We start from the raw sequence: 27,017 nt of genomic DNA, 5'->3' as shown, positions 1-27,017 counted from the left end.
TTATATTATTAATAAGTATTTAATTAAGGTTAAATTAATATTATTAAGTATTAAAATATTTATAATATTTATTTTAATAATTATAATTAAAATTATTTAAATTACTTTTTTCTTAAATAATAAAAGTTATTAAATATATTTCTTTAATTTTAAGTTTATTATATTTATTAAGTTTATTTTTATTATAAAAAATTTAATATTTTTTTTTTAAATTTAATTTTAATTAATAAATAAGTTTTTTTTTTCTTTATTTTTTTTTTATTTTTTAATTATAATTTATTATTAATAATTTAAAATTAATAATTTTTTATTTTTTTAAAGTTTTTAAATTAAGTTTAATTAAGCTTTATAATTTTTATAACTTTATTTTAATTTTTAATATTTTTAATTATATACTTTTTTTTAATTATAATAATATTTATTTAAAAAAGCTTATTATTATTTAAAATTATAAGCTTTTTTTTAATATAAATTATATAATTTATAAAATTTATAAGTATTAAAATTAAATTAATTTTTTTTTAATTATTAAGCTTTTAAATTATTTTTAAGGCTTTTAATAAAGCTTTTCTTTTAAATAAAGAATTTACTTTAATAAGCTTATAATATTTAATTATATAAAATAAATTAAATCTTTTTTTTTAAATAAAAATTTTAATTAATTATAAATATATCTTTTTAAATTATAGCTATTTTAATTATAATATAATTAAATATAAATAAGATTTAAATATTTTAAAAGGTTAATTTAAGCATTTTTAAGTAAGTTAAGAAATATTAATAATTTTTTTAACTTAAAAATTATTAATAAATTATTTAAGAAAAGTTATTTAAGTTTATTATATTAATATATATTATAATTTTAAGAAATATAATTATAATAAACTTTAAGTAATTTATTTTTTTTAAAAAAAAAGCATTAAAATTATAATTTATACTTTATTATTATTAAAATTATTTTAATTAAATTTTATTAAAAATTATTAAATAAAATTTATAACTTTTAACTTAATTATTTTAAAATTATTTTATTATTTATTATAAAAAAAAGCTTTAATATTTTATTAAAATAACTTAAATTTATTTTTAAATTTAATTAAATTAAATTTTAATTTTATAAATTTTTTAATAAATTTATTTATATTTTATAAATTTTAATTATATTTTTTAATAATATTAATATAATTAAATTTAAATAAAAATTATTAAGCTTATAAGTTTTTATTTTAAAGATAATTTAAAAAATTAAAATTATTTTAACTTTTTTAAAGAAAATTTAACTTTTTTAAATTAAATAAATTTTAATTAAAATTATTTTATATAAATAAATATTTATTTTATTTAAAATATTTAAATTTTTAATTAATAATTTTTAATAAAATATATTTAAAGTTTAATTAAAAAATATTTTTTATTAATTTATAAGTAATTCTTTTTTTTATTAATTATTTTTTTAAATATAATAAAAGTATTTTATAAAAAGATTAAATTATAATAAAAGAAATATTATTTATATTATTAAGTTTTTAATTATATTTTATAATCTTTTCTTTTTATATTTTTAAGTTATTATAAGGGTTATTATAAATAATATTTTTAATAATTATAATTAAATTTATATAATAAGTTTAATTATTAAATTTATAAAAAATAAAACGCTTTTTTTTTTAATTTTTTTAAATAAATTATTTAATAATAATATTTTTAATTACTTTCATTAAATTTAAAATAATATAGCATTACTTAAGTAATTTTAAGATTTAATAATTTAAATAAGAAAATTAATAAATAATAATTTTAAAATTATTTAAAATCTTAATAATATTAATTTTATTAAATTTTAAAGTATTTAAATTATAAATTATAAATAAAATTACTTATAATAAAATTATTATATTAATAAAAAATAAAACTTTTAAAATATTAATTTAAGTTTTTAATTTATTATTAATAATAAATTATAAAATTTAATTAAAATAAAGTTAATGCTTTAATTAATAATAAATAAAATTAAATTTCTCTTTTTTTTTAATAAGTTTCTTAAAATTCCTTTCTTAATTTTAAATAAAAAAAAAAATAAATAATTTTTAAGATTTAAAAGTATTTTTAAAATAAAAGTAAATTTAAAAAGGCTTTAAGCTTAAAAATATAATATATATATTATAATAATTTTTATTAAAATAATAATAAAATAAAGAAACTTAAAAATAATAATATTTTTAATTAAAATAATTATTTTTAAGAAATTTATTTTTAATATTATTATAAAATATTTAAATTAAAACTTAAAAAATAAAGGTATTAATAAATATAATAAATAAAATAAACTTAATAAAAAAATATTTTATTAAAAAATAAATATTATAAAATTATAATAAAAAAAGCTTTTTAAATTTATATTTAATGCCTTATTTATTAATATTATATTAAATTTTTAATAATTTAAATTTAAATTTAATTAAAGCTTAAATAAAGTTATATTTTAAGTTTAAGCCTTTTATATAATTTAATTAATATAAAAATATATAATATAATATTATTTATTAAACTTATAAATAAATAAAATAAGTACCTTAATTTTATATTATAGCTTTTTTTATTTTAAACTTAAGGTTATAATAATAATAATAAATATTAATTAAAAATTTAAAGTATTTTTAATTAATATTAAATAATATTTATAAAGTTTAAATTTATTATTTTAATTTTAAGTTTATATTATTATTATATTTAAGTATAATTTTTAATAAGAAATTTAAAATAAGTTTAAAGCTTAATAATATATAAATATAAAATTAAAATAATATTTTATTTAAATCTTAAAAGCATAAAAGGTATTTTAAAATTAAAAAATAATTTTAAAATATTTATAATATTATTATAAATTTAATTATATTTAATTCTTTTTTATAATAAAATAAAAATAAATATAAGCTTTAATTAAAGCTTTAAGGTAAGATATAAAATAATTTAATAATATTTAATATAAAAATAAGAAAAAAAATAAAATTAATAAATAATTAATTTATAATTAACTTTTTATTTTTTTTATTATTAATTAAAGATATATAAGATTAAAATTAAGCTTAAGTTAAATTATTAATAAAAATAAGCTACTTAAATAAATAAGGGATAGGTTTTGTTAAATTCTTTTAAGGATAACTTAAGGAAAAGCTTTAATATAATAAAAAGGGAAGATAAGAATAAAAAAAAGCTAAAGAAAGGAAAAAGATAAATATTTTAAAAATTCTTAAAAATAAGAAAAGCTTAATTAAAATACTAAATATATAAGAAAAGAAAAGAGTTAATTCCTTAAAAGAATATTTAAAATAAGCGTAAAAGCTAGCTTTTTATAGCTAGCCGGAATTTAGCGCAGTATTATTTATTACATATTTCCTTGCACCCGCCAACATTATTATTATATATTTAATTCCTTAAAAATAATAAGGGGCGTTAATAACTTATTAATAATAAAAATACTTTTTATAAAGGAGGTTTACGCCCTTAAATTATAATCCTTTTAATAAATAAGGCTATTATTTATATAGCTAAGAGTAAGGGTATTTTTAAATTATGCTTTTATTAACCCTTTCTTATTAACATTTTAATAATTATTTAGCTTAATTGCCTTAATAATAAGCAACTTAAAAAGATTAAACTAAGGCTTAATAATAGCTTTTAATAATGCCCTTAATCTTTTTATTTTAATATATTAATTTTAGCAGCTTTTAAGTTAAGGGTAATGGGTAAGAAAGGAGGTAAATTATTATCTTTTAAGGGGAGGGCCGTTAAGGGAAAAGGAGGCTATTTAACTTGCAAGGGCTATTATTTTAAAGCAAATTAATGCTAACCTTAAAGTGCTTTAATTAAATATAAATAAAGCTAATTAATCTTCCTTAACGTTAAAAAAAAGCCTTTAAGGATTAGCAGCATTATAATGATTTTAAATATTAAAAAAATAATATTAAAATATATATTTAAGTATATATTATTCCCTTTTAATTGCTTAAATTAGCATATTAGCGGAGATTATATTAAGGGCTTCTTATATCTTAACTTTTATATAGGGCTTTATAATGATTAAATTAATAATAGTGCAAAGTTTAATAATTAAAGAAAAATTCCTTATAAAGATATTAAAGAGTATATATAAGGTGGGTAGGGACGCGTTTATGCGCATAACGCGGGTATGGGGTGCGGCAGATGGGGTGTGCGGCAGAAGGGGTGAGGGGATGTTAAGCAAGGCGATCCAATTTGAATCAAGCTATTGAGCGGTTAAGTTTCTCATCGTTTCAAAACTTCCCGTCTAACTCGGCAGGCACCAGCCACTAATACTATCCCGTCACAATTGGACCCTAGAGTAACTCATCCAACAAGCGATCGCACTCTGGAGCTGTTAACATGGCGGACGCCGGCATCAAATCCGACAAATCGTCCATTAATATTCTCGACCGCGAGTGTCACGAATTGGTAGCTCGAGCATTACGCAACATCTTGTCCACCGAGATCGCACAGAGCACTTTTCCAACACAGATTTTACTTCGATCACGAGCAATACCCTGATGGCGCTTCTGATATGGTCGGGTATTGGGCAGAGTCGCGGTTCCTCGGCGGTGTTATCCTATTCGATCACAAGATGGAATCAGCATCAGATGCTGTATTCATTCATCCTGACAGGGATGAGGTTACTTATAGGATATGTGAGCTGACAGGAGAGCAAAAGACAAGCCTGGTAAGGTTCTTACTTGCTCCGCTCTCAGAGAGGAATAGTCTACGGTGCCCTTTGCCTATCACACCAGGCGCTGAGAACACCCACCGTATCGATCCTGAAGAGCCTATATCCTGGACCGGTGTTTATCGGGATGATTGGGAGAGAAACTTGAATACGGAAGAGCTGGGGGACGCTAGGACCAGAGATATCTGGAGTAAGGCCAGCGAGCTTGACTGGCTCACTTTCGAGTCTTATATGGAAGCAAGTGGTCGGTACTACTCGAGGTTCGAAAGATACCCTGAATAGCTCTCCATCTGAATACCATGGTAAAGGTTATGAAACTGTAAACATCATTCATCAAACCTCCCCTGTGAGACTGTCTCCTTGATGACAAGTACGTAGGACGTTGAATGCAATATTAGTGGGACTTATGCCGATTGCGAGACGATACTTGCAGGGCCTTGGTTAAGCCGGGTTGCTACTAAACGGCAGTCTTTGTGTGGGCGACGAGCAGTTTGACACCGGTGATTATCACAGCTGGCCTGGATAAGCTATTGGCTGCGAGCACCTCCGCTTCTCTAAAGGCTTAAATGGCGGCGTCTATTATCAGGTCCTACTGAGACAGGTAATTCTGCATCTGCGAATTCTTCTTCCGGCTCGGCGTCCACTCCATCAACGACAGTGAGTAGTGCTGAGACCGGGGCATTCCGGAACATCGCATTCGCTGCATTTTGTGGCGTGGTCGCATTGGCGCTGAGACTGTAGATGCAGGGTGGGGACTGATTTGCACAATTCCTCGTTTGAAGACACCCGTTTACGGAAAGCGACTTCTTGCAGAGTGTGTATGATTCCTGGGGCGCAGCAAAGCTAAAATTATGTCGTAACATTATGAATCTTGTCAGGCTCAGGAAAAACCTCCGGATTCATGCGTAATTCATGCGTAAATGGCATGTCGACATACCCACTGATGTCTGTTGTGGAGTTACTAGTACTAAAGAACGTAGTGTGACGGTTAAATCTCACGCTTTTTGGAACTGCCCACTCTTGGATTGAAGTCAGAGCCTTCAAGTAAAGCCGGGTTCTCGCCACAGGCAAAATGCCCTGCAAGGTCTCCAGCAGCGCATGTGAAGCGTGGTCGAGACGCGCAAAAGTACCTGTTCGGGCGTAATAAAGCAGTTTCTCATCGAAGAAGCTAGCCTCGTAGTGAACAGTCGATTACGGACCGGTCACACTCTGCTTTGACAAGAAGTTCTGCATGGGTTTTCTCCTTTTTGGTGTAGCTCAAGCGGAACTGTTGTCGCGATTGCATCTAAATGGCATGTTGGCCACGTACATTTGAAATGGTCAAGGTCGCAACCGCTCACCAGACATTCCGAGACCTGCACTACTTTTGCTATAATAGTCATTTCTCTTTTCCCGTCGAGAACATGTAGCTCATTGTAGTACTCTGCGTTTCGGGTAGAAAGCTCCGGGGAGCTCCCCTTGACAATACTAAGTTGGCCGTTCACGTAGTGTGCCATGCCTTGGGAACGGTCAACAGGAAAGAGTTATACTCAATGCGGACAAAATATTCCAAAGACATAACAGTGTAGGGCCAGAGCGAGAGACGACGCCACGAGCAACGGGTGTAATCAATCCTTCGGATGAAGCGGTGAATGATGTCCGGAAACTGCTAACCGATTGCGGTCAAAGTAAAATCTTACAGACGCCCAGTGACCGCCAATGCGGATAGTCGGCTACCAGAATAACGGGGATCAATTCGAGGATCTGCATTGTGTGCGTAAGTGTAATAGGTCACTTGTGACTTGAGGCAACCACTGTGACGAGGGTTCATGCACCGCCAGTTGGCATGGAAGACATAGTATGAGACTTCGTAAAAAAGCGGCACACACTTGCCAAGACTGACTTTCCTCGCTTGAGCACAGCATTTGTCGGTCAGGCTGATGTGAGATATTTTAGATCGTTGATTATATGCCCAAGGCCCACGCGTATTCATCTAGAATGTATCATTATTTGTACTGACATGTGAGCCGAGGCACCTACCTTATCTTATGTTGGTGGTGGGCCGATATCGTATCTCAGGATTCATCCTTCCATAGGAAGGATTTCAGAATGAGTGCCCTGGAAGATTTGTATTCACTTGTCTAAAAAGAGCTAATATGACGCCAACCTTGGATGTAGGAATGGGCTAAGGCTTGCCGTGCATAGCCAAGATACTGGTAGCCAGGGTTGAAATAGGCACCAGCTTATTGAGATGTTCACTGTCAAGGTGTCGCCCTTAACTCCTGGCTAGCACGCTCACTTCGAGTACAAATATCACGCATCTTGCCATTCCCAGTTGATACTGCCACAAAACCCCGCCACAATGGTATCTGATTTCAAGGCTCTCGTTTTTGATGTCGGTGGTGTCCTGTTGGACTGGGACCGCCACAACCTTGTTGCCATCTCTCCTGAGCAGTTTCTGACCATCTCAAATTCCACAACCTGGCATAGCCTGGACCGAGGCAATGTCACGCTCAAGGAAGCTTGTCAGGTAACCACGTTTTCGCTCGGATGCATTGAAATCATAAACTAAGTAAACATGACACAGGAATTCGGCAACATACTTGGCGAACATCCGTCTACTATCGAGACCGCATTGAAACAGGCTCAGCTTTCGTTGAAGCCAGTACCTGCACTTGTCCGAACAGTCAGGGATTTGAAGGCGTCGAGGCCCGATCTCAAATTCTACGTCATGTCCAATATTTCACGGGCAAGTCTTGCAATCCTAATATTCTCGATCAGCTCAAAAGAAGATTCACTGACCAATTTGTAGGAGCATTTCGAGATAGTCCAAAGCACTGACCTCCCTTGGTCGATATTCGACAAGGTCTTCGCGTCATGCGTTGAGGGCATGCGGAAGCCAGACCTGTGCTTTTTTGAACATGTCATCAAGGAGATTGGAGTTAATCCCAGCGAGATGATTATGATTGATGACACACCCGAGAATATATGTGCGGCAAGGTCTCTGGGAATGCATGCGATTTTCGTGCACAAGTCATTGCCCAGCGCCAGCAAGATCCTTCTCAATCTGCTTCAAGATCCGATTGAAAGGGCAGAGGTGTTCTTGAAAGATAATGCCACAGAGCACCATTCCGTTGTCGAGGGCCATGAGGAGCTCACGCTCAAGGACAACTTTTCCCAGCTTATGATCTGGGAACTTACTGACGACGAAGACATTGTCTACCTCAAATGGCCATATAAAAGGACCCACGGATCGAATGGCCCTAGAATTAACAGTGCGATATCAAATGGCTACTCTACCGGCCACACCAATGGCCATGCCAATAGCAACGTCAACAGCCATACCAACGGCAACATCGTCTACAACCCCAATGGCAACGATTTCCCGGCATCAAAGGTCGAGAACGGACTCTGGAACTATTTCTTTGAGGCCCCTGTTCTCACAACCCATGACTTTCCTGCGGATGCCGACACAACAGCGACAGCCTATCTATCACTCCCTGAGCAACACCTCGCCACCATGCCGGACGTCCGACTTGTTTTGGCCAAGATGAGTGACAACCTGGATCTAGACGGGATAATGCAGGTATACTTTGATCCTAAAAGGCCTCGAACTGTCCCAGAGGTCTGCTGCAATATCCTGAGGTTGTTCCACAAGTTCGGCTTTGGATCCGATCCCCGGGCCAAGAAGTCCGAGAACTACGTTGTGGACTGTCTGAACAACAACGCATGCCTCGACGGGACTCGGCATTACTCAACCCCGGAAAGCTTTCTATACTTTGTTGCGCGCCTATATGCCGAAACCCCCTCCGATGTGCTTCGGAAAAGGTTGAATGCAATCAAGGCCCAACTCATAGACCGACTCAGCGTGCCTACAAACCCATTAGCCCTGGCACTCCGTTTGTTTGCCTGCCAGTTGGTTGACTTGGGTCCAGAGCTGTATAGAAAGGATCTGGAAACACTCGCGTCGCTTCAGGAGGAGGATGGCGGTTGGCCTGCCGGCCATTTCTGCCGCCTGGGGAGGACGGGGACTTGTATCGGCAACCGGGGTTTGACAACTGCACTTGCGGTGAGGATACTGCGGCAGGAAAAGCGAGCGGTTAAGACGTCAAGAGTCTGAAGCATGCAGTAAACGGAGATTATGGTTTCACTTCATAGGGTCTTTTTTATAGACGTTGTCCCCCAAGTCTGATTGTCAACTCCCTTCTGATCAGTCTTTTTATATTTTATAATGGCTTAGAAATAAATGGCCATCTCCTTCATTATGCGCCTATAAAATGAAGCTACCCCTTTGTGCCAAGTGCAAATTAGAATTCTCTTCTACCTCAACATACTTCTGTCACGTTCTCCAACTCCTTCCGCATGGCCATCGTTCTCATAGTGTCCGGATGTTTCGCCCCGAGACTCGTCATCTGTCCTTCCAAACACAGCGTGAACAAAGGCTCGGCATCCATAATACGACCGCGAAGACGGAAGTTCTGCGCAAGGTTGCAGGCTGTTCTCATCGTGGCTGGATGTTCGTCTCCCATCAAACGGGTCTGCGTAGCGAGGACGATGCCATGTCTCAAATACGAGGGGCTCTGGAAATGTTCGTCAGCCGACGAGCCATCCTCGCTGAGCTTCACAATCTGCCTGTATGAAAACTCGCCGCCCTGCCGCTTCGAGTAACGGCGGATTTAGCGTAAGTAGTACTACATAGATAGTGGCCTTCTTGGACTTCAGATCATATGGTACTGTTTCTGAATGAGTTCATGAGGCAGATAATGAAGCGGGCTACAGTAATAATCCCAGCGCTATCACCTTTCTGCCACACCCGGAACGCTACTCAGCCGTCGGCATTGAGCCAAGTGCTCGGAACACGAATACAGTACTAGCCCTATTGGCAGGACTTTAGGGACGGCATAATCAGTGAGGAAGGAAAGCCTGTGAGAAAGATCATAGATTCAACAACAGCGCTAAACCTTTGGTAACAGTATATCTTCGAAGCCATTTTATTTCTCGCCTGTTTTCCCGGAACTTCGGGACTCGCGTCCACGTCCTGGCTGTTATTCGAGCGATCAGGCCACTTGATGACTTCACCTGAATATCCAGCCCATCCATGCACAAAAAGGCGTCCGTATTCGACATTCGGGTAGGGGTCAAATTAGATAGGTGTATCGGAAGCGCTGTATGCCTGACCCTTTGTACGCCAGTTTGCTAATCAAGCCTCCGTGGACTCAAACGTGTGTGCAAACGTGGCTTGGACCATATGTTATAAGCCTTCTGGTTTTCCATCCAGTCACGACTTTCGTCACCTAGTACCATATCAAAGTTGAAAAGCATTCGAGCCAGCACTAAGCGCATCTCAATATAGGCCAAGCTGTTTGCAATCATGAGCCTCTCGCTACTTATCGTGAAACGGGATACGATGACTTACGATCTGCCAATACAATTCCGCTTCCCCACATGGAACGGCTGGAGTACTTCTCGCTCGTCGCCTGCAAATCTTGGGTCGCCCAAGAAGCGCTCTGGACAGAAGCTCTCGGGGTCCGTGAAGTTGGCCGGATTGCGGTATAGAGCCCGATGCCATATGGCGACGTGGGTCTGCATTTTCAGCCTGGAAGTTATTAGAGGAGGAGAAAGGTGACACATACATTCCCGGGCACATAAGACCCGCTGATAATACGGCCGCCCTTTGGAATGATCCTTGGCATGCCGATTGGAACTGGAGGGTACAAACGCATCGTTTCTTCTAAACAAGCCAGCATATAATCCAGCTGGCTGGCTTTGGCCATGGTTATGTCGTCTTCGTTCTCGAATGCGTTTATCACTTCGTCCGTGAGTCTAGCTAGCTTCTCTGGATTGCTCAGAAGTAGGAAAGTGACGCCCGAGAGCACGGTGGCGGTAGTTTCAGAGCCGGCCACATGAAGACTGAGGCGTTCATGACGAGCTTGTCCATTTGTTTCTCCTGTAGTAGACATTATTACGTTAGTACAGTCTGAACCAAGCGCGAATTACAAAGCAACAAAGACCCGAGGCTGACGTTATTCGTATCAATATCCAACATAGCTTGGACAAGATCAGTTCGGTTGACCTTCATGCGTTTCGAAAGCTTTGCCCTCGCGTATGCCTGATGGTTGAGTATCTTTCTTGAAATTATCGGTCTAAATAGACGCAGAAGGGTCGACTTGAACCATGGGTAGTGACCCATCGAGGACATGGTTGCACTGATGTGCGTAACCTGGTAGATGGGTCGCACCCAGGGGTGATAATCGGCATTCTCCAGGCAAAGGTAGCTTTCACCCATCACCAAACTGCCAATCAGGTCAAACGCCATGAAATTGTACCACTTTGACATGTCTATCTTGCCGTCGACCTCGGGTGGCTTGCACGGGCTGGCTCAGCAAAGTGGGTGTTTTCGTTCAGCTGGAGCTGGCCCTCATGGGCGTCATTGATTGGAATGAGATGGCCCAGGTGCCCCCAGAGCTGATACTGCTCCCCGCCTCTGCACCAATTAGCATCTATGCTTTCAGTTACTGGTCCCGCGCCACAGCCGTTCCTATCATGATTCTAAGACATCACCGGCCCATATACCGCATTGTGGCCGAGGACTTTCTCGACGAACTCTACGTCGACCCTAGCGACAAGCACCTGCACTTTACACCTCCCTTGAGCGCTCTGTGGCGGGACGGCGAAAGAGGAAGATTCTGCGGCAGCCTCGCTGATAAGGCATTGGGGATCCTAGAGCCAGTGATAAGACGAGTGCCTGTGGCGAGGCCATACGCGCTTTCCTGCTGCGTGCGGTATATTCTAGACCACTTGGACGCAGGCGGCTACGGCGCTTTCTGGAACTCCAACTTCGCCGCCGTCATGGCTCTCCGCGCCGAAGGGTTCTCGACAGAGCACCCAGCTATTCAGCATCTTCCGACGGCAGTTGAGACATGCCTGTGGGAAGATAATTATGGGACAAGGATGCAAGTCACCATTGGTCCTGTCTGGGACACGGCCCTCATGGCCATGGGCTTGCTCGAGACAGGCCGCGCAGATAGCAGGATGGACTTGACGGTACGATGGTTCAAGTCGTGCCAGATGTTGGAGACACAGGGCGACTACCGCGTCCGCAACCACAAGCTTTTACCGGGAGGATGGCCATTTCAATATTGCGTGAGCGCCGCTGTCCACGAGTCATTCTAGGCCAAAGTACTAACTCGACGCAGAACAGCCACTATCCAGACACCGATGACACACACTTGTGGCGCTTCTCACTATCATCATGCACAATCCATCAGACATTTTTTTCGCAATCCTGCACTCGCGCCATTGACTGGTTGCTCGGCATGCAATGCTACGACGGCAGCTGGGCCTGTTTCGACTTGGACAACGACCACCGATATCTCAATCTGTTTCCATTCGGCCAGGGTAATCAATTTTATGACTCCAGCGTACACGATATCACAGGTCGTATTTTGGAGTGCTTGGGTATGGTTCTGTCTATCCTGTCCTCCCCGGCCAAAAAGAGCAGCTCTCCACTCCCAGATCCATTTGTCTGCCAACGTATCCAACAAGCATGCTGCAGAAGCATTCTGTTCCTGGAATCGGCACAGGAGCCAGTGGCGGGCATATGGGGCAGCCGGTGGCACATCAACTATCTGAACGGGACGAGCAGTGTGCTGTGCGGCTTGATGAGTGTCAAAAGCATCTTCGAGGACGACAAAGAGATCAAGGAGGTGATATATGGGATGATCGCACGTCCGCTATCGTGGCTCAAGTCAACACAACACGCAGACGGTGCGTGGGGCGAGGACGCCGCCTCGTATAGCGATGCACAAAAGGCCGGACGCGGCGTGAGCACGCCCACGTAGACGGCGTGAGGGGGGGGGTCATGGGGCTTCTGGCACACCTCCCGCCGACGGATAGCGCTGTGAAAAGAGGTGTCAAGTATCTTGTTCGGACACAGACAGGAAGTCCGGTGAGCGAGGCGGTCGGCGTGAGCAGTGGTGCTGGACCCGGGGCCACCTGGACGCAAAAGGAGTATGTAAGTGTGGGCTTCCCCGACATACTATGGTTGGACTATTCTAGTTCTCGGCATGGGCATGCTATGATTGCTCTAGGACGGTGGCTACATGAGTATCAGAAAATAACCTCACGTGGGTCACCTCGGTACAGTACTAGAGGAAATTGCCACCAAGGAAGCCGAATGGGTAGAAGGTGTTAAACAAGAAGATGAAAAATGCCGAGGCGATCGAAGCTGACTCATTGGTCGACGGAAAGCTTGCGGTCACTGCCAAGCAAGCCATACACAACGACATGCCCGTTCCACTAATCATGAAGACTGTGCGGCGTCCGAGTCGGTCAATGGCGAAGAAAGCCAAGAAACAGCATAGGAACTTCCACGTGAGCGCGCATGATGCCAGGATCTTCGAGAGGTTCGTGCCGAGTTTTAGGTTTTGTTGGAAGATTGTCGATGCGTCTGGTGAGAAGAAACGTGTTAGCCCTCTTAAGAATACACGAATAACTTACACTTCTAGAAGCCTCAGGCCCAGCTAGACCTCTCCCCAAAGGGCGCTGTAAAACGATGATTGGTCTCTGGAATTGCTTGCAGACGGAGATCAGATTTCCACCGCACATCTGCTGGAAGAACTGGAGCGCGAAACAAAGACAGAAACGATAGAACAGTCTCTCGTCGTCGTGTTTGGAGAACATCTCCATAAGCGAGTTATTGCGGGCCGTGGCGAACTCGAGCGATGACTTAATTTGAGCAATCTCCGTCCGAATAGCTTCGTCGTCTTCGGGGAAGTCTTTTAGTGCAGCTAGGTTCCGAGTAGCCTGTTTGACCTTGTTCACGCGAACAAGCCAGCGCGGAGATTCCGGCAGGCAGAAGATCACGGAGGCGACCGTGAGGGAAAGGATGAGGGACAGAGCCAGGGGCAATCGCCATTCGAGGGTTGAGTTGCGAATGAAGGTGAAGCCAAAGTCGATCCAGCCGCACAGGGCATAGCCGAGGCACATGAAGATACCCGCAGTGATGACATCGTGTCCTCGGTGCGCCGCCGATGAGCATTCTGCCTGCCATACAGGGATGGCAACACTGATCTGTCCGACACCGATTCCCAGAATGACGCGGCCAACAACGAACTGGATCACGTTGTATGCCGATACCTGCAGAACCTCCCCGATGATGGTCAAAATTGCGGCCAGGGAAATGGTTTTCCGTCTCCCAAGCCGATCTTCCAGGAAGAGGCAGGAGAGGGCGCCAATTAGAGCCCCAATGTGGAATGAGGCGATGACAGCGCCGCCCTTTCGTGTAGAGTTGACGGCCTCCTGGGCGCCCTCTGTGTTGATGGTATCAATCGTAGGAAAGGTAGAGACCCAAGTCTGAAGCGTGGCCAGCGGACCGACGCCGGCTTGGTTGTAACCAAACAATGTAAAGCCAAGGCCTACTACAAAGATAATTTGAGCTGCCCGAAGCGCATGGCCGCGGAGGCCGAGAAATGGAGACTTTGAAGACAAAACTGAGTTGCCTGCGTTGGAGTGAAACCTGAAAGACCTAAGCACTGAAAACTCAGCTTTTGAAGCCGAAAGTCATTAAGTACAGAAATCGCAACCCCCTTCATTGCTCCACAACAGGCCCAGTTCCCCCGGAAATTGTGGATTGCGGGGGGGAAATGGGGTTGGGTCCATATAAGAGGAAGGCTTGATCATGCCCTGCATGGAATTATGATCATGCTTGTCGCTGGACAATGTCAAGTCCGTCCGTGGACAATGCCAAGTCCGGCGCTGGACGTTTTCAAGTCCGGCGCCCTCGTAGCTTACGCTTCTTTGCCTGAGAGATCGGCACCATTCTGATCTGCCGTACGCGCACTGAAGAATAATTACTGGGGAGCTCTGGAATAGAATGACGAAGCCTGAGTTGCCGGAGAGAGTCAGGGGCGATGCAAAGCTTGGTGAGCGGGCCTTAGCATCGGCTGGTAAATCGCAGTGTGGGTGGACCACTCATCCAATCCCGGGCTTGTGGTGTCGCTCATGGTGATTGCTCCGGGAATGTGCTGCCAGGTATTGTAGGTGATGTCGCTTTCCTCATAACAAGGCACACGAGATGTTTGTCCGGGGATTCTATATAACCAGCCGGCATGCTCCATGGCGCCCAAGTCACCCTACCCGTCTCGACATCCATCCAAACGAAGGCGGACTGGCTCTCATTCTCATGCGACATAGGAATTAGGGCTCATGAGGGGTGGAGGCAAATCCGGTCTGCCTCGCTTCACCCGCATTGGAAGCGGCATTCATTTCATCCGTACCGTGTATGACGTACTTTCTCGCAGCGCCGCTGGGAATCACAGGATCAACAGTAGTCCGACCAGGGAAGAGATGGTCCCAGGCGAAGATGACCAACTTGTGGAGCCAGGTCCTGAATTGGTTGCTACTCGGTCTCGCGCCCCATTCTGGCGGCCTGAGGAGATCATCCGTGGCACAGCATCTGGGTCAGCATCTGCCGACAGCCTGACTAGATGGACCAAGAGCTACTTCGAGATAGAAAGAATGGTATTACAAGCATTGGGACAGCCTCTGGATATCGTCGAAAGTGACGCAAATGTGTGTTTATCTTCGTTTGCGTCCCGTGGGGGACATGACGGCACGGGTCTCGCCTAAGGATATAACAACTGATAGGCAGCCCCTGGTCTTCCTACCTCCGTACATGCTGACCGGCAAAGTTGATCCATTACTTTCCTCACGTTGCATGCCAAACATGTGCGGCTACGCGGTCTTGTCCTAGAACTCCGGCACAAGTCCATTGCCTGCCGTCACGACACCATGGAACGCGCCATGTCGGTCAAGTTGGAGCTTTCCAAATGGGTGAATGATTTCCATGAGCGAAAACAAGACTGGATAGACTTTGAAGCCCCAAATGCGCAACGGGTTGTACCGTATCTCCAATTCCAGTCCATCACAGTGAACATTGCTGTTGCTTAGTAATGCACCACAAATCTATCATTACACTGAACAGGCTTCTTCTCGCATCAGAAACGAAGACCGCGGCATCGCAAGCTGCTCTCCAAGCTTTTATAAGCGCTTGCAGGGCTACATTAGATACTTTCGTTAGGGCTGATGCTCGTCATGACGGTCCTTCGTTTCACAAGATCATGGTGTGGCCGCTTCTTACATGGTCTGTCTGGATGAGTTGCTTCGTTTTAACTTACACAGCAATTCAGGGAGAAACAACTAATCTCTTCAGCACAAAGGTAAGTGTCTCTCAAACTAGCCTTCCAAAATCATGGACTCATCGCTCGAGACAAGCAGCTCTCATGCTCTGCATTGCTCCGTTTGAGTCGTTCCACTTGTCGCAACGGAGGGGGTGTCCGAAGCCACCCGGACTTGACTTTGTCCGCCCCAACCGCAGTTTCCTCTACTGACACCGGTCATGATTATTTTCCGGGTCATCAAATAAGAAGGATCGTTACACAACTGTAGGAAATTGTGCACCTGGCTTGTATCAAGCCAGGTGTCACTATCATGCGTACAGACATCCATTCTGTACAGACACACTCTCAAACTGAAAAACATGACGGTGCTCACCGCTGCCATCGACGAGGCTTGTTCCTTCATCTTACCAAAAGTTCGCGCATTCAAGGATGAGATCCATAAGGAGGGTGGCAAACCGAAGCCCTTTGTCCTTGGTCTCTCGGGGATGCAAGGTTCCGGAAAGTCGACATGGGCGAAGAGCCTCGCTGGAAGGTTGCGCTCTGCCTATCAACTCAAAACACTAATCCTGTCCCTTGACTATTTGTACCATACCCACGAGAACCTGGTCAAAATCCGCGAACGAAATTCATCGAACAAATTATTTCGCAACCGTGGTCAGCCTGGAACACACGATGAGGCCCTTGCCAAACGGTTCTTCTCGTCCTTGCCGGCTGGCGAAGCCGTCGATGTGCCTTCGTTCGACAAGAGCAGATTTGATGGAGAGGGAGACCGCGTCCCGCAATTCGAATGGGAGCACGTGTCTCCTAGCCCACCCGTTGATGTTATTATATTTGAGGGTTGGTGCTTAGGTTTCCAGGCGATTTCAGACGATCAATTGGAGGAACGCTGGGTCGCCTCAAAGCAAGTCGACACCGCCATCGTGGACAAAGACACGTTGTCCACCATTCTGATGCGTACGCTCGGCTTGGAACACCTGAAAGTCGTGAATGACAACCTCAAGAGGTACAATGAATCGTTTATGGGCCCAGAGAAGTTTGACTACCTTGTTCACCTTGACACCGAGCATCTCCACACTGCTTACCGCTGGAGGATACAACAAGAGGAAGCCTTACGGGCAGTGAATGGGACCGGCCAGACAGATGAACAGGTCATTGCGTTTGTGCAGGCGTACATGCCGGCGTACGAGATCTATCTAGATCGACTACGCCAAGAAGCTTTCCCAGCAGGCAGGCATGGGATACTAGAAGCCGGGTGCGGTTCCCCAAAATCAATACTATACGGCCCTCCGCATACTATAGGGACAATACTAATTTTACCCAGCTTTTAGAAAACCAGCCAAGGGAATTATAATTATATTACCAACCAAGGGGGCCTAAAGGAATTGCATTAAAGATAAGCATAGCTAGGAGTAGACTTAAGGCAATTATAAGGAACGGCTTATAACTATTATAAAGCCTTAAAAGCTATTTTAATTCCTAAAAGGGACCCCTTAAACCCCCCTTTATTATACTTAGCTATAAGCATTAAAAAGCAAAGGGCTATAAATAGGTAAATAAAGCATAAAGAGCTAAAGACCTATAAATAAATAAATAAAAGGCTAAAGGGCTAAAGGGTAGCGAATTAAATAAATAGGAGGTTAGAGGGCAAAAGGGTAAATAGGCAAATTGGGCAAATAAGAGGCTAAAGGGCTAAAGGGCTGCAAATAAATAAATGAAAGGCTAAAGAGCTAAAAAATAGCAAATTAAGTAAATAGAAAGTTAGAAGGCAAGAGGGCAAATAGGCGAATTAAGCGAATAGAAGGCTAAAGGGCCAAAAGGCTACAAATAAGCGAATAGGGCGCAAAGAGCCAGAAGGCCAAAGGGCCAGAAGGCCAGAGGGCTAAAAGGCCAAAGGGCCAAAGGGCAAATAGGCAAATGGGCAAATAAGCAAATAAGCAAATAAGTGAATGGGCGAATAGTGCGCCAAAGGGCCAAAGGGCGCACGACCCCCTTGCCTCACAAATATAAAGCAATATATTAATTAACCAATCCCCGCACAAGAAACATTTTGCAGATTTACCATAATAAACTTAACCGCAGCCAAAAGCACCCCTTACAAGCTCAAATCACTCCTAGCTACGCTTAACAAGACAGACGGCAACTTCGTGTTTATCTTGACAAGAACAGAGGCGTTGTATCTATGAATGAAATATAAGAATCAGCTCACCTGACTAGACTGACTACCATAAGGATTTTCTACCACGTATTTTGGCTACGGGACTGGAAGTTTTACCCGTTGGCAAACCGACCTGTCCATGGTCAGAACAGAAATCTCCCCTATTCAGTCCCAACCTCAGAGCCCTCACAAGAATGTACACTTGCCACGGATATCACACCAGTTGACGGTATTTATGGAAGATGTGAGCCAAGACCCATCCAGGTATCATGAATCGATGGAGCATACAGGTGTACTGGTCTGTTTACTTCTTAGACCGTCTCCAAGTTAGTGTCACCACTAGCACCTTGACGGGAGGCTGAAGTGCATACTAGCCAATAGAAACATTTATGGCCAACCTCTACGGACTGCTAAAGCTTGAACAGTGGTGTGAGAATAGAGTGATTAGAAAAACATGTCTGGCTCCTATGGAATATAAAAGAAAAGTCCTTCGCCCAACTCGACTCAGATTTGACCTCCAGAACCCAGCACAAACTACAACCAAACAGAAAGCCTCAACACGACGACTCACAAACTCGTCAAGGAATGCGAACCATTTGAAAACTAACACAAGAATTCACGAATACTCAGATCACAAGATCAAAATGCATTTGTCTACAAGCGCTGTCATCCTCGGCCTCCTCGGCCTTGCAGGGTAAGTCTCTCTGCTGATCGCGTCACCACTTCTGAACTCATACTCACACTGGATTAGGGTCTCCTCGGCATCACCAATCACCATTAGTTCCACACCAGCTCTGCTTGCGGTCATCAATGGCACAGAGCCAGTCTTCGCAAACGACACGCAACTATTTGCGAATGACACTCAACACATCACGAACGACACACATCTCACGTCTTGGATGATGGCCCCAAGACTAAAGCGCCGCTCGCTTCGAAAGCGGGGTCTGCCACCACGCGACAGGAAACTAGCCGATCACATGGAGCACTACGGCGAGGGCCTGCCAGAGTGCTACAAGAAGTGCATGCGCTCAGAGGATGGCAAGTCTTCTATACATATGGGACAGGTAAGTAAAAGGACACCAGGAAACATCGCTAAATGGACTACGAAGAGCTAAAAGAATGGCACAGGACACGCTTGGGCAGATCTGTGGGGTCAAATGGCCTCTTTTCATGTGGTGGACTGAGCACCATCTCGTCTACTGTGAACGGGAAGAATGGCTGCAAGGGTGACAAGCCACACCAGGACGCTTTCAACTGGTTGAAGTCGACTTGTGGGGACAAGCCAAACTGAGTGCGATGCAGCAAATGAAACGACCAGCGCTGCCAGAATGAAGCGGCGGTGAATAACTTTCTCTTTTTCACCTGAGATCATTGCCAACATCTCGAACACTACGAACTCATTTCAGCGAGGATATCAAAAATCGAACAACCATAGATAAGAAGTGCCTAGGTACCTAGCACCCAGGCACTGTGGAAACCAATTCAAATCGCCCACCAAAATCTTGCACTAAGATCGTGTCCCAACTACTTGCGCATTTGTGCTTCCATTCACCAACCTTCGTAGCGCGCTGTAGGTGATTGCTGCTCACGCCTGCCAAGAGTGCAGGTGGGTAGGTGGCAATCATGTGGTCCTTCCCTCAACACCTTGCCGCTGCCATCTAGAGGAAAGACACAGAATCGGCAGCCGTCATACTTACCACATCAAGTTGCCATCTGAGCAGGTTGAATGTCGGTCCCTACCTAATAATTCTGCCCCATTCTCGCAGCGGAAGCGCAGTTCGCCGCTGAAAATGCGCCGCACCCAGCGCCTTGAGCAACTGGCTTGAGCACACGAATTGGGAAGGCACGCAGGAGCACAAGCAGACATGCATCATGGCCACTGCAGGTACTGAGCTGGAGGTGGTCTCGGCCGTGAAAATGCCGAGGGAGCAATGACGAAGGTTTCGTCATACCTGTTCACGAACCGTTTGGAGGACAGTAGATACAGTCGCATGGGCACTCCCTGAGACATGGGTAGAGGTAACCTCCAGTGGGATAATCTCCTACAGTGTGGTTTCTCATGGGATAGTCTCTCATTGGACAGTCTTCCATAGATTAGTCTCCCACTGGATAGTCTTCCATACGATAGCCTACCTAGGTACAATGGGATGGGTTGACTCCGCTGTGGGTGTCTTCCCTTCCGGCGTGGGCACCGCCTGACGCCGTGTCCAGAGAGATCCTGTGGCCTCCCTGGAGCTCTTTCCCTAGGGACCCTTCCAGTCTCGACCATGACATCAACCTCCAGTGCCAGCTGACCCAAAGGGGTGCAGCCAGGAAGGAACTGTGCCCCGAGTAAACAAGCACACGACAAACCTGGAAGGCACGGGAAATGCAGGCAGCCCGCCCTGGATCCCCCATCCCCTTGATCTTCTCGTCCCCGCCCTCTCCTCTCTTGTCTTCTTCTTTTCTTTTCTTCAAGAAGCGTTTGCGCTTGAACGCAGACTTCGCGACAGTTCTTCTTTTGATTAGGCATCATTCGAGCTGACGGGTGCTCTACCTTCTCTCTTGATTTTCTTCCGAACGTTTTTCTCATCGCATAGAGAGGGATTCTCTTTTCTCACGGTCACGGCCTTCGAGCGTACGGGATTCTTTGAGTCACGATGTTCACCATGCGGGTCTGCGCAGCCCTCTGGGTCTGGGTCTCGAATGAGCCCGCCGGGGGGTGGTTGTTCATCCTCGGTCTCCTGGTTTACCTCGCCGTTTCCTCTTGGTCGTTGGGGTACGAGTTTGCTTGTAAGTCTGCTCCTTCACGTCCTCCTCGTCGTGGCTCTGGGCGTGATCGTGGTGGTGATCTTGCTGCCTCTCTTCTACTCCCTCTCCTTCTCCTGCGACCTGGCCCTGACTCTCCAGCTCTTCGAGTCTGCCACTCGTGAACAACACATTCACCGTCCTTTTTCTCCTCAGCCTGCTTCACGCCCTGCCGTCTCGTCCAAGTCTTTTCGCCCTACATCTCCCCCTCCTCTCCTTCCTCGTTTCCCTTTCGTCCCGTCTTCTTTCGTCCCGACTTCTTTCGTCCCGTCTTCTTCTCATCGGCTGCCTTCTTCGCGTCTACCGAACTCCAGCTGACTCTGCTTGAATAGACATGCAACTCTGGGGGCTCGCTAATGGTGGAAAGACTTGGTCGCGACCGGCTGGGCATACGACCGACGAGAAGGTCAGCGCCGTGGTGATCTGGGTCGGGCTCGGGCTAGTCCGCACCTGGTTTCTCCTATGCTGGGCCTTCGCGGTCGCACGGTCATACGCGCCAAGGTCGAATTCACGGCTGTGTGGGCGCACAACCGTCCACCAATCCGACTTCCTCATCTGGGGTGGGTATCGTCCTGCTCGCTATTCGAACGATGGAATGCGATTTCGGTTTTGCAGAGTCGGCTGTCGGGCTCGAGACGAGCCACTCGCAGATCGGGTCTACCATTGTTCGTATTTCGGGACGTTACACGCGAAAGGAAAGAGAAGGCATGCCAGCGTACACTTGGCTCTGTACGACCACTTCTGTGGGTGGCTTCGCGTATGTGTTTGGCTGGAAACGGCCAAATCATACCTGCTCACCATCCTCTTCCTCCTTCTGGACGCGATAATCGTGGTCATAATTTCTTTCATCGCCATTTCGAGGACGGGTCGCTCGTCCACCGCGGTTCATGCTCCGGCGGTGACTAGGGCCGTCGCCGTCGTCATCTTCCTGGCGGGCAGCAACCTCTGGCTCAAGTTCCGAGATTTGGCTTTGCGGAATGTCACGATTCCGGAGAAGTCCCAACTGCGTCGGGTCAGGGAAGTGCGAGGAGGTTTCTGGTTCGCGCTTTTGCCCGACCGCCCCGAGCACGACCCCGACTTTGCGTTCTACACCGGTAACCCCTGGGATCTAGGCTGGCGTCGGGATCTCTCCCAAGCTTTTGGTGAGAGACTCTGGGATTGCTTGCTGCCGTGGACTCAGCCGCGTAGAGTCCTTCTGTCAGAATATATAAACTCTTTAAGCTGCACACTGGTAGCGCTTTTTATTTCTTACACCTTCGCTACGCCGACCATTGTCATTTTACCGACTTCGAAATGTCAGACGCCTTTTGGGAATGGGTTCGAGACAGGAGGGAGACCCGGTCCCGTACTGCTGGATCGGGATCTGCTGTTCCTGGAGAGCAGCGGGAGGCGGATGCAGCGGGCACATCGACACACGCTGGGACATCGATTGTTGCCCTCTCGCCTGCGTCGCCTTTGCGGTCTCTCTCTCCACCACGTCCGCCCACTTCAAATTCTCCACCACCCCGTACCCCACACGAAATCCCTCTCCCCTCATCTCCTAGTGAGCTCTGAGGGTGCTTCTTCACCTGTCAGAGTTCAGACGCCATAAAAACTCCTCTTCACTTCGGTGGAGGGGGACGGAGGACAAAGACGGATTCTGCACCTCCAAGCGGTGTCCTCCGGGACCTTCTGCTGTGCCATTGGGCAGTGCACACGCAGATGCCAAGCAGAAACGCATCACCATCATTGATCGACTTGCATCACCAATCGCCTGTCATCATCCACATTTCACCAAGTCGGACTCAAACTCCGCCGACTTCACATCACTTCACCAGCAACAACTCATCTTCGGCCACCAGGATACCCTCATCTGGGATATTCTCCTCTGGGATACCCTCCCTTTAGAACGTGTGTCATCTTTGAAATCAACACTGTTTTATTTCGGCCTCACCGAACATCGCTTGAGATACCTTTCACTTCTTGAGCATCGCGCTTCACACTTCTTTGTGCGCATCGAATCCAGCATCATCGAGAGACCCACTCAACCTCTCGAATCAACCAAAACTATCATAACTTTGCAGTCCAGTCCAGCTTGCGGCTCAACGCTCTTCACTAGAGCCTCTTCGCGCCTCGTTATACAATTTGGCGCCACCAATCTAACATTGCTTGAGAGAAACTTCGGTTCCTTGAGCTGTCAACTCAACCACATTCCATAAGTCCACCATTGCTTGAGATCTATCCACCACATCGACACCTCGAGCTTCGCGCATCATCTTCTCAGCGCACAATGTCCACCGTCTCAACCTGAGACTTTCGAGCCTGCGGTTCCTCATCACGCCGCTACCAGTCCATCATGTCTCCAGACCATTGACAACCGGTATGGAGACACCACCATGTTCCAATCATGGTGACATGACCAGACACCTTCTGGTCATGATGGTGCTAGACGTCATAACCTCGATGTCTGGCATTCAACCATTCCAACCGATTCCAGCCAAGTCAGTCACCGCAAACTCAGTGTCTGGCCTTTGCTCTCTCAAAGAATCAATTCGAGCCATACCAGTCACCACAACCTCGGTGTTCTAGCCTTCATCCAAACAAACCATTTCAAGCCACTTCAGTCACCATGACCTCGGTGTTCTGTTCTTCATCTTCCAAACAAACTAATACGAGCCACGCCAGTCACCAAAACCTCGGTGTCCTGGCCATCTATCTTTCAAACCAAATCATTTCGAGCCATTTCAGATGCCTCAACCTCGGTATCTGGCCGTCAGTCCTTCCAAACCACTTCACTCTTGCCGGTCAATGTACTATCGGTGTCTAGCTTTCCAGCCCATAGCTCTATTCTCAGTCGAGCTATTTCAGTCAGTCACTACACCCTCAGTGCTGACTTTCCAGCCCATTGGTTCTGATCCGTCTGAACCTCGTCAGATATTGCAATCTCGGTATCTGGCCTACCGGCTATCAGCCTTTCTCTCCAACTCAAGCCACGGTCACCCTAATCTCGGTGTTTGGCTACCAGCCCACAACTCTGCTATCACTTGAGCTACTTCAGTCAGCCGGTCTCCACAACCTTCGGTGCCGGCTTTTCAGCCCACGGCTCTCATCACTTCGAACCCAGTCGGATACTACGACCTCAGTATCTGACCCTTCAGCCCAACGCTCACATCATCTTGAGCAACCTGTTCAGACACCATGCACTTGGTCTTCAGCCCGCAACTCTCATGACTAAGCTTCAGCGAATCGCCACAACTTCGCGATTCAGCATCTCAATCACGATCTGCATAGCCCTTCTTCGTCGACCTACTTCAGTCCACAGCTCTAGTCTCCTTGGAGCCTCTTCAGTCACCCACAACCTAGTGTCTGATCTTTCAGCCCACGGCTCTCATCCATTTGAGTCCTGCATTCAGTCCACGACTCTGATCTCTCGAGCCAACCTCAGCCACCAAACCTCGGTGTCTTTTCAATCAGCTTACAACTCTGCCAAGTTGACTTTCTCCATTCAGCCCACGGCTTTCATCCAACGAGCCACTTTTGTTCACCAAGACTTCAGTGTCGTCTGACATCTCTCAATTCGAGATCATTCATCCAGCCCACGGCTCAGTTTACGTACGAGCCCCCAATCACTAAACTCCTGGTGTTTTCAAAACTCTCATCGCGAGTTTCTCCATTTAGCCCACGGCTCTCATCCAACGAGCCAATCTCTGTCACCGAATCTTGGTCTCTCTGGAGGCTCTCACAATTTGAGTCCTTCACCTCTGCCAACCTGGCGTTGCCGTCAGTGAATCCAAACCAGTCACTTTGGTCCACAGCTTCTGGCCTGGCACGATCGCCTGACTTACTCTTTGAGGCATGGCAAGCGCGAAAGGATCGAACTTCCCGAGAGACTCGATCGACTGCAATTCGTGAGTGTCCAGATCCTCCTCATGGTCCAGGGACTGCTAGAGTCCATTGCTCTGTGTTTTAAGGATCTCAGTTGACTTTATATAGATACTGTCTGACGGAAGCAAGACCTTCTCAGTGCTGTACTGTTGGGGATCAAATACTCTTCGACCGATGGACGGTGAAGCCATCCGGTCAGAGGTTTGACGAGTTCACAAACTCGAACTAAGTGCTCTTCATCAGCACCAGTCCCTATTCGATGCTGAACTTGCAGCGGACTTCCTGACAAAAGTCCAATCCCAAGTTGATGCGAGTTCCGGATCCTACCCCAACTCCAAGCCGGCGAGACACACACTGATGCTGCCTCGAAGACTTGCGCAAAATGGTGCAGAACATTTTGTGCTGATGCTGGAGTTGGGTGGCCATTCTCAAGTTGGAAAAGGTACATGTACACCTCATTCCCCTTTGCAAATCGGCTACGGCTCACCCGTCGTAGTGCCGTGCACATGAGAACAGTGCTTCAATGCCACACCACAGCATTTGAGTGGCAGGTAATCCTTGATTATGGCATTCAAACCGCCATATTTGTGTGAGCAATTTGTGCTGACTCGCAATGCAGGATCAGTGGTCTGCTGTGAGAAGCCAGTCAGCAATGCTGTTCTTGCTGTTCCATGATGGTTGATTTGGTAAGCTTTGTCGGTCGATCCTCGATCGTTTGTTTCAATTTCTCTTGAAATTGTGCACACTGATCATGCCATAGTCTTGGATGTCAAGAGACACCAAGCTCTCTGTTCGACGGCTGGTTCGACAAGCGAAGATCAAAAGGTTGTTGGATGACCACAATGTTTCATCAAGAACTGCAATCGGTGCAATGGCAAGTCCTCACCGTCCTCAATTTTCTGCACTTTGTACGTGAATAGTTCGGTCGGTAACGCAACCACAGCCTTGCTGCTGGGTCTGGCTTCATGAGATGGAAACTCGTTGGACCAAGTGCGAAGCGAAGGCAACCGGCAGCCTCGATGGCAAGAGCATTGACGGAATGGTTGAATCGGAGCAAACCGGTAAGTTCAGCATTTCTTTTCTGACAGCATGGACTTCACTGAATGTTTGAATAGATATTGAAGCCTGGTGCAAGTGGATGATATGAGAAGTTGTTTCCGGACGAGGCACTTCCAGGGCTGGAGACAAGCGACGAGAAGGATCGGGCGGCGAGAGACATGAGGTTCATCGCGTAAGAGAATGATTGTTCAATACGGCCCATGACAGATCTGCGAGATCAGGCTGCTGGATTGCAAGCCATGGAACTGCTCCCACGAACAGGCAGTGAATGCCTAGGGGGGATTGGATTCGCTCTAGAAGCGGCGAAAGGCACCGCCTACCAGGGGGAGGGGGGTCTTTATATGGGTCACGCAATGTAATCATGTTTTAACATCTAAACAAAATTTTAAAAATATAATATAATACTAGCGAAATGCTATCAAAATACTATTAAAACCAAAATATATTAAGCCTTAATTATTATATTAATATTAACTTTATATTAATATTAATAGCATATTAATATTAACTTTATATTAACTAACTTTCTATATTAAAAGCTTTAATTTAAACTTTATTAACTTTAAACTTAATTTTATTTTTAAATATTTCTATAATTCCATAAATCCTTTTATAATAAATAATTAAGCCAATAAAGAATAAATAAGTAGTTAAGTTAAGGACGAGGAAAAAAAAGTTTTTTTTTTTACCCCTATATTAAGAGTTAATATAATATCAAGGTTAACATAATATTAAGGTTAACATAATGTCACAATATATTAAGAATGTTTACATATCAGTAACGTATAAATAATGCAATATACATACAAAAAAAGCATATCAAAACCTTAATTGCATATCACTATTATATCGCTATTCCATTAACATCATGGTGTGATGTTAACAAAAACCCCCCCTCCCCCTGGTAGGCGTGCATGGCAGGAAAGATAAGCCTACCATTTCCGGAGAATCAATACCGCATTGCCCTAAGTTGCGCTTTGCTTCAACCACTCGAACAGCTCAGCCCCACATGAAGTGATATGAATCTATCGAACCAATAGATCTTTACATCAGCGACCACTCAGATGGCTTGGGAGAATAGACTGGTCTTTAATTAAATGGTACGGAGCCCATGGCCGCCTTAAAGGCAACTTCCAGTAACTGCGTGTCTGAGACAAACCATGGAAAGTTCACAATCTGATGCTGATAGAGTTCACTGGAACCTGTTAGGTCAGGGGTGAGTAAGAGTACATATGTAAAGCTGGCACGAATATGACAT

At 44.0% G+C, this 27,017-nt stretch overlaps 8 protein-coding genes across 8 annotated transcripts; 5 read left to right on the top strand and 3 right to left on the bottom strand.

The window, feature by feature from the left end:
• Positions 1-5,903: 5,903 nt before the first annotated feature.
• INS49_004354 (uncharacterized protein) lies at positions 5,904-6,484 on the bottom strand (the record flags this gene model as incomplete). Its single annotated transcript, XM_043165143.1, has 3 exons — positions 5,904-6,020; positions 6,076-6,233; positions 6,415-6,484. 3 exons carry the CDS (start codon positions 6,482-6,484, stop codon positions 5,904-5,906), a joined length of 345 nt encoding a protein of 114 aa, XP_043018793.1.
• Positions 6,485-7,076: 592 nt separating this feature from the next.
• INS49_004353 (uncharacterized protein) lies at positions 7,077-8,834 on the top strand (the record flags this gene model as incomplete). Its single annotated transcript, XM_043165142.1, has 3 exons — positions 7,077-7,244; positions 7,302-7,442; positions 7,527-8,834. The coding sequence occupies 3 exons, from the start codon at positions 7,077-7,079 to the stop codon at positions 8,832-8,834; spliced, it is 1,617 nt and encodes a 538-aa protein (XP_043018792.1).
• Positions 8,835-10,126: 1,292 nt separating this feature from the next.
• Positions 10,127-10,674, bottom strand: INS49_004352 (uncharacterized protein; the record flags this gene model as incomplete). Its single annotated transcript, XM_043165141.1, has 2 exons — positions 10,127-10,297; positions 10,348-10,674. 2 exons carry the CDS (start codon positions 10,672-10,674, stop codon positions 10,127-10,129), a joined length of 498 nt encoding a protein of 165 aa, XP_043018791.1.
• A 460-nt stretch (positions 10,675-11,134) lies between these two features.
• INS49_004351 (uncharacterized protein) lies at positions 11,135-12,555 on the top strand (the record flags this gene model as incomplete). The annotated part of the gene is made up of 2 exons (XM_043165140.1): positions 11,135-11,857; positions 11,911-12,555. The coding sequence occupies 2 exons, from the start codon at positions 11,135-11,137 to the stop codon at positions 12,553-12,555; spliced, it is 1,368 nt and encodes a 455-aa protein (XP_043018790.1).
• Positions 12,556-13,133: 578 nt separating this feature from the next.
• INS49_004350 (uncharacterized protein) lies at positions 13,134-14,534 on the bottom strand (the record flags this gene model as incomplete). The annotated part of the gene is made up of 3 exons (XM_043165139.1): positions 13,134-13,163; positions 13,214-14,025; positions 14,507-14,534. The coding sequence occupies 3 exons, from the start codon at positions 14,532-14,534 to the stop codon at positions 13,134-13,136; spliced, it is 870 nt and encodes a 289-aa protein (XP_043018789.1).
• Positions 14,535-16,253: 1,719 nt separating this feature from the next.
• On the top strand, positions 16,254-17,222 carry INS49_004349 (uncharacterized protein; the record flags this gene model as incomplete). Its single annotated transcript, XM_043165138.1, has 2 exons — positions 16,254-17,074; positions 17,216-17,222. 2 exons carry the CDS (start codon positions 16,254-16,256, stop codon positions 17,220-17,222), a joined length of 828 nt encoding a protein of 275 aa, XP_043018788.1.
• Positions 17,223-18,693: 1,471 nt separating this feature from the next.
• On the top strand, positions 18,694-19,164 carry INS49_004348 (uncharacterized protein; the record flags this gene model as incomplete). Its single annotated transcript, XM_043165137.1, has 3 exons — positions 18,694-18,743; positions 18,801-19,113; positions 19,159-19,164. The coding sequence occupies 3 exons, from the start codon at positions 18,694-18,696 to the stop codon at positions 19,162-19,164; spliced, it is 369 nt and encodes a 122-aa protein (XP_043018787.1).
• Positions 19,165-20,688: 1,524 nt separating this feature from the next.
• INS49_004347 (uncharacterized protein) lies at positions 20,689-22,024 on the top strand (the record flags this gene model as incomplete). The annotated part of the gene is made up of 3 exons (XM_043165136.1): positions 20,689-20,821; positions 21,169-21,978; positions 22,017-22,024. 3 exons carry the CDS (start codon positions 20,689-20,691, stop codon positions 22,022-22,024), a joined length of 951 nt encoding a protein of 316 aa, XP_043018786.1.
• Between the last annotated feature and the right edge of the window lie 4,993 nt (positions 22,025-27,017).

This window comes from Diaporthe citri, assembly GCF_014595645.1.
Source record: "Diaporthe citri strain NFHF-8-4 chromosome Unknown scaffold_11, whole genome shotgun sequence".
Lineage (NCBI taxonomy): Eukaryota > Fungi > Ascomycota > Sordariomycetes > Diaporthales > Diaporthaceae > Diaporthe > Diaporthe citri.
Note: the sequence above shows the minus strand (reverse complement) of the source record. Positions and strands in the feature narration are given on the sequence as shown.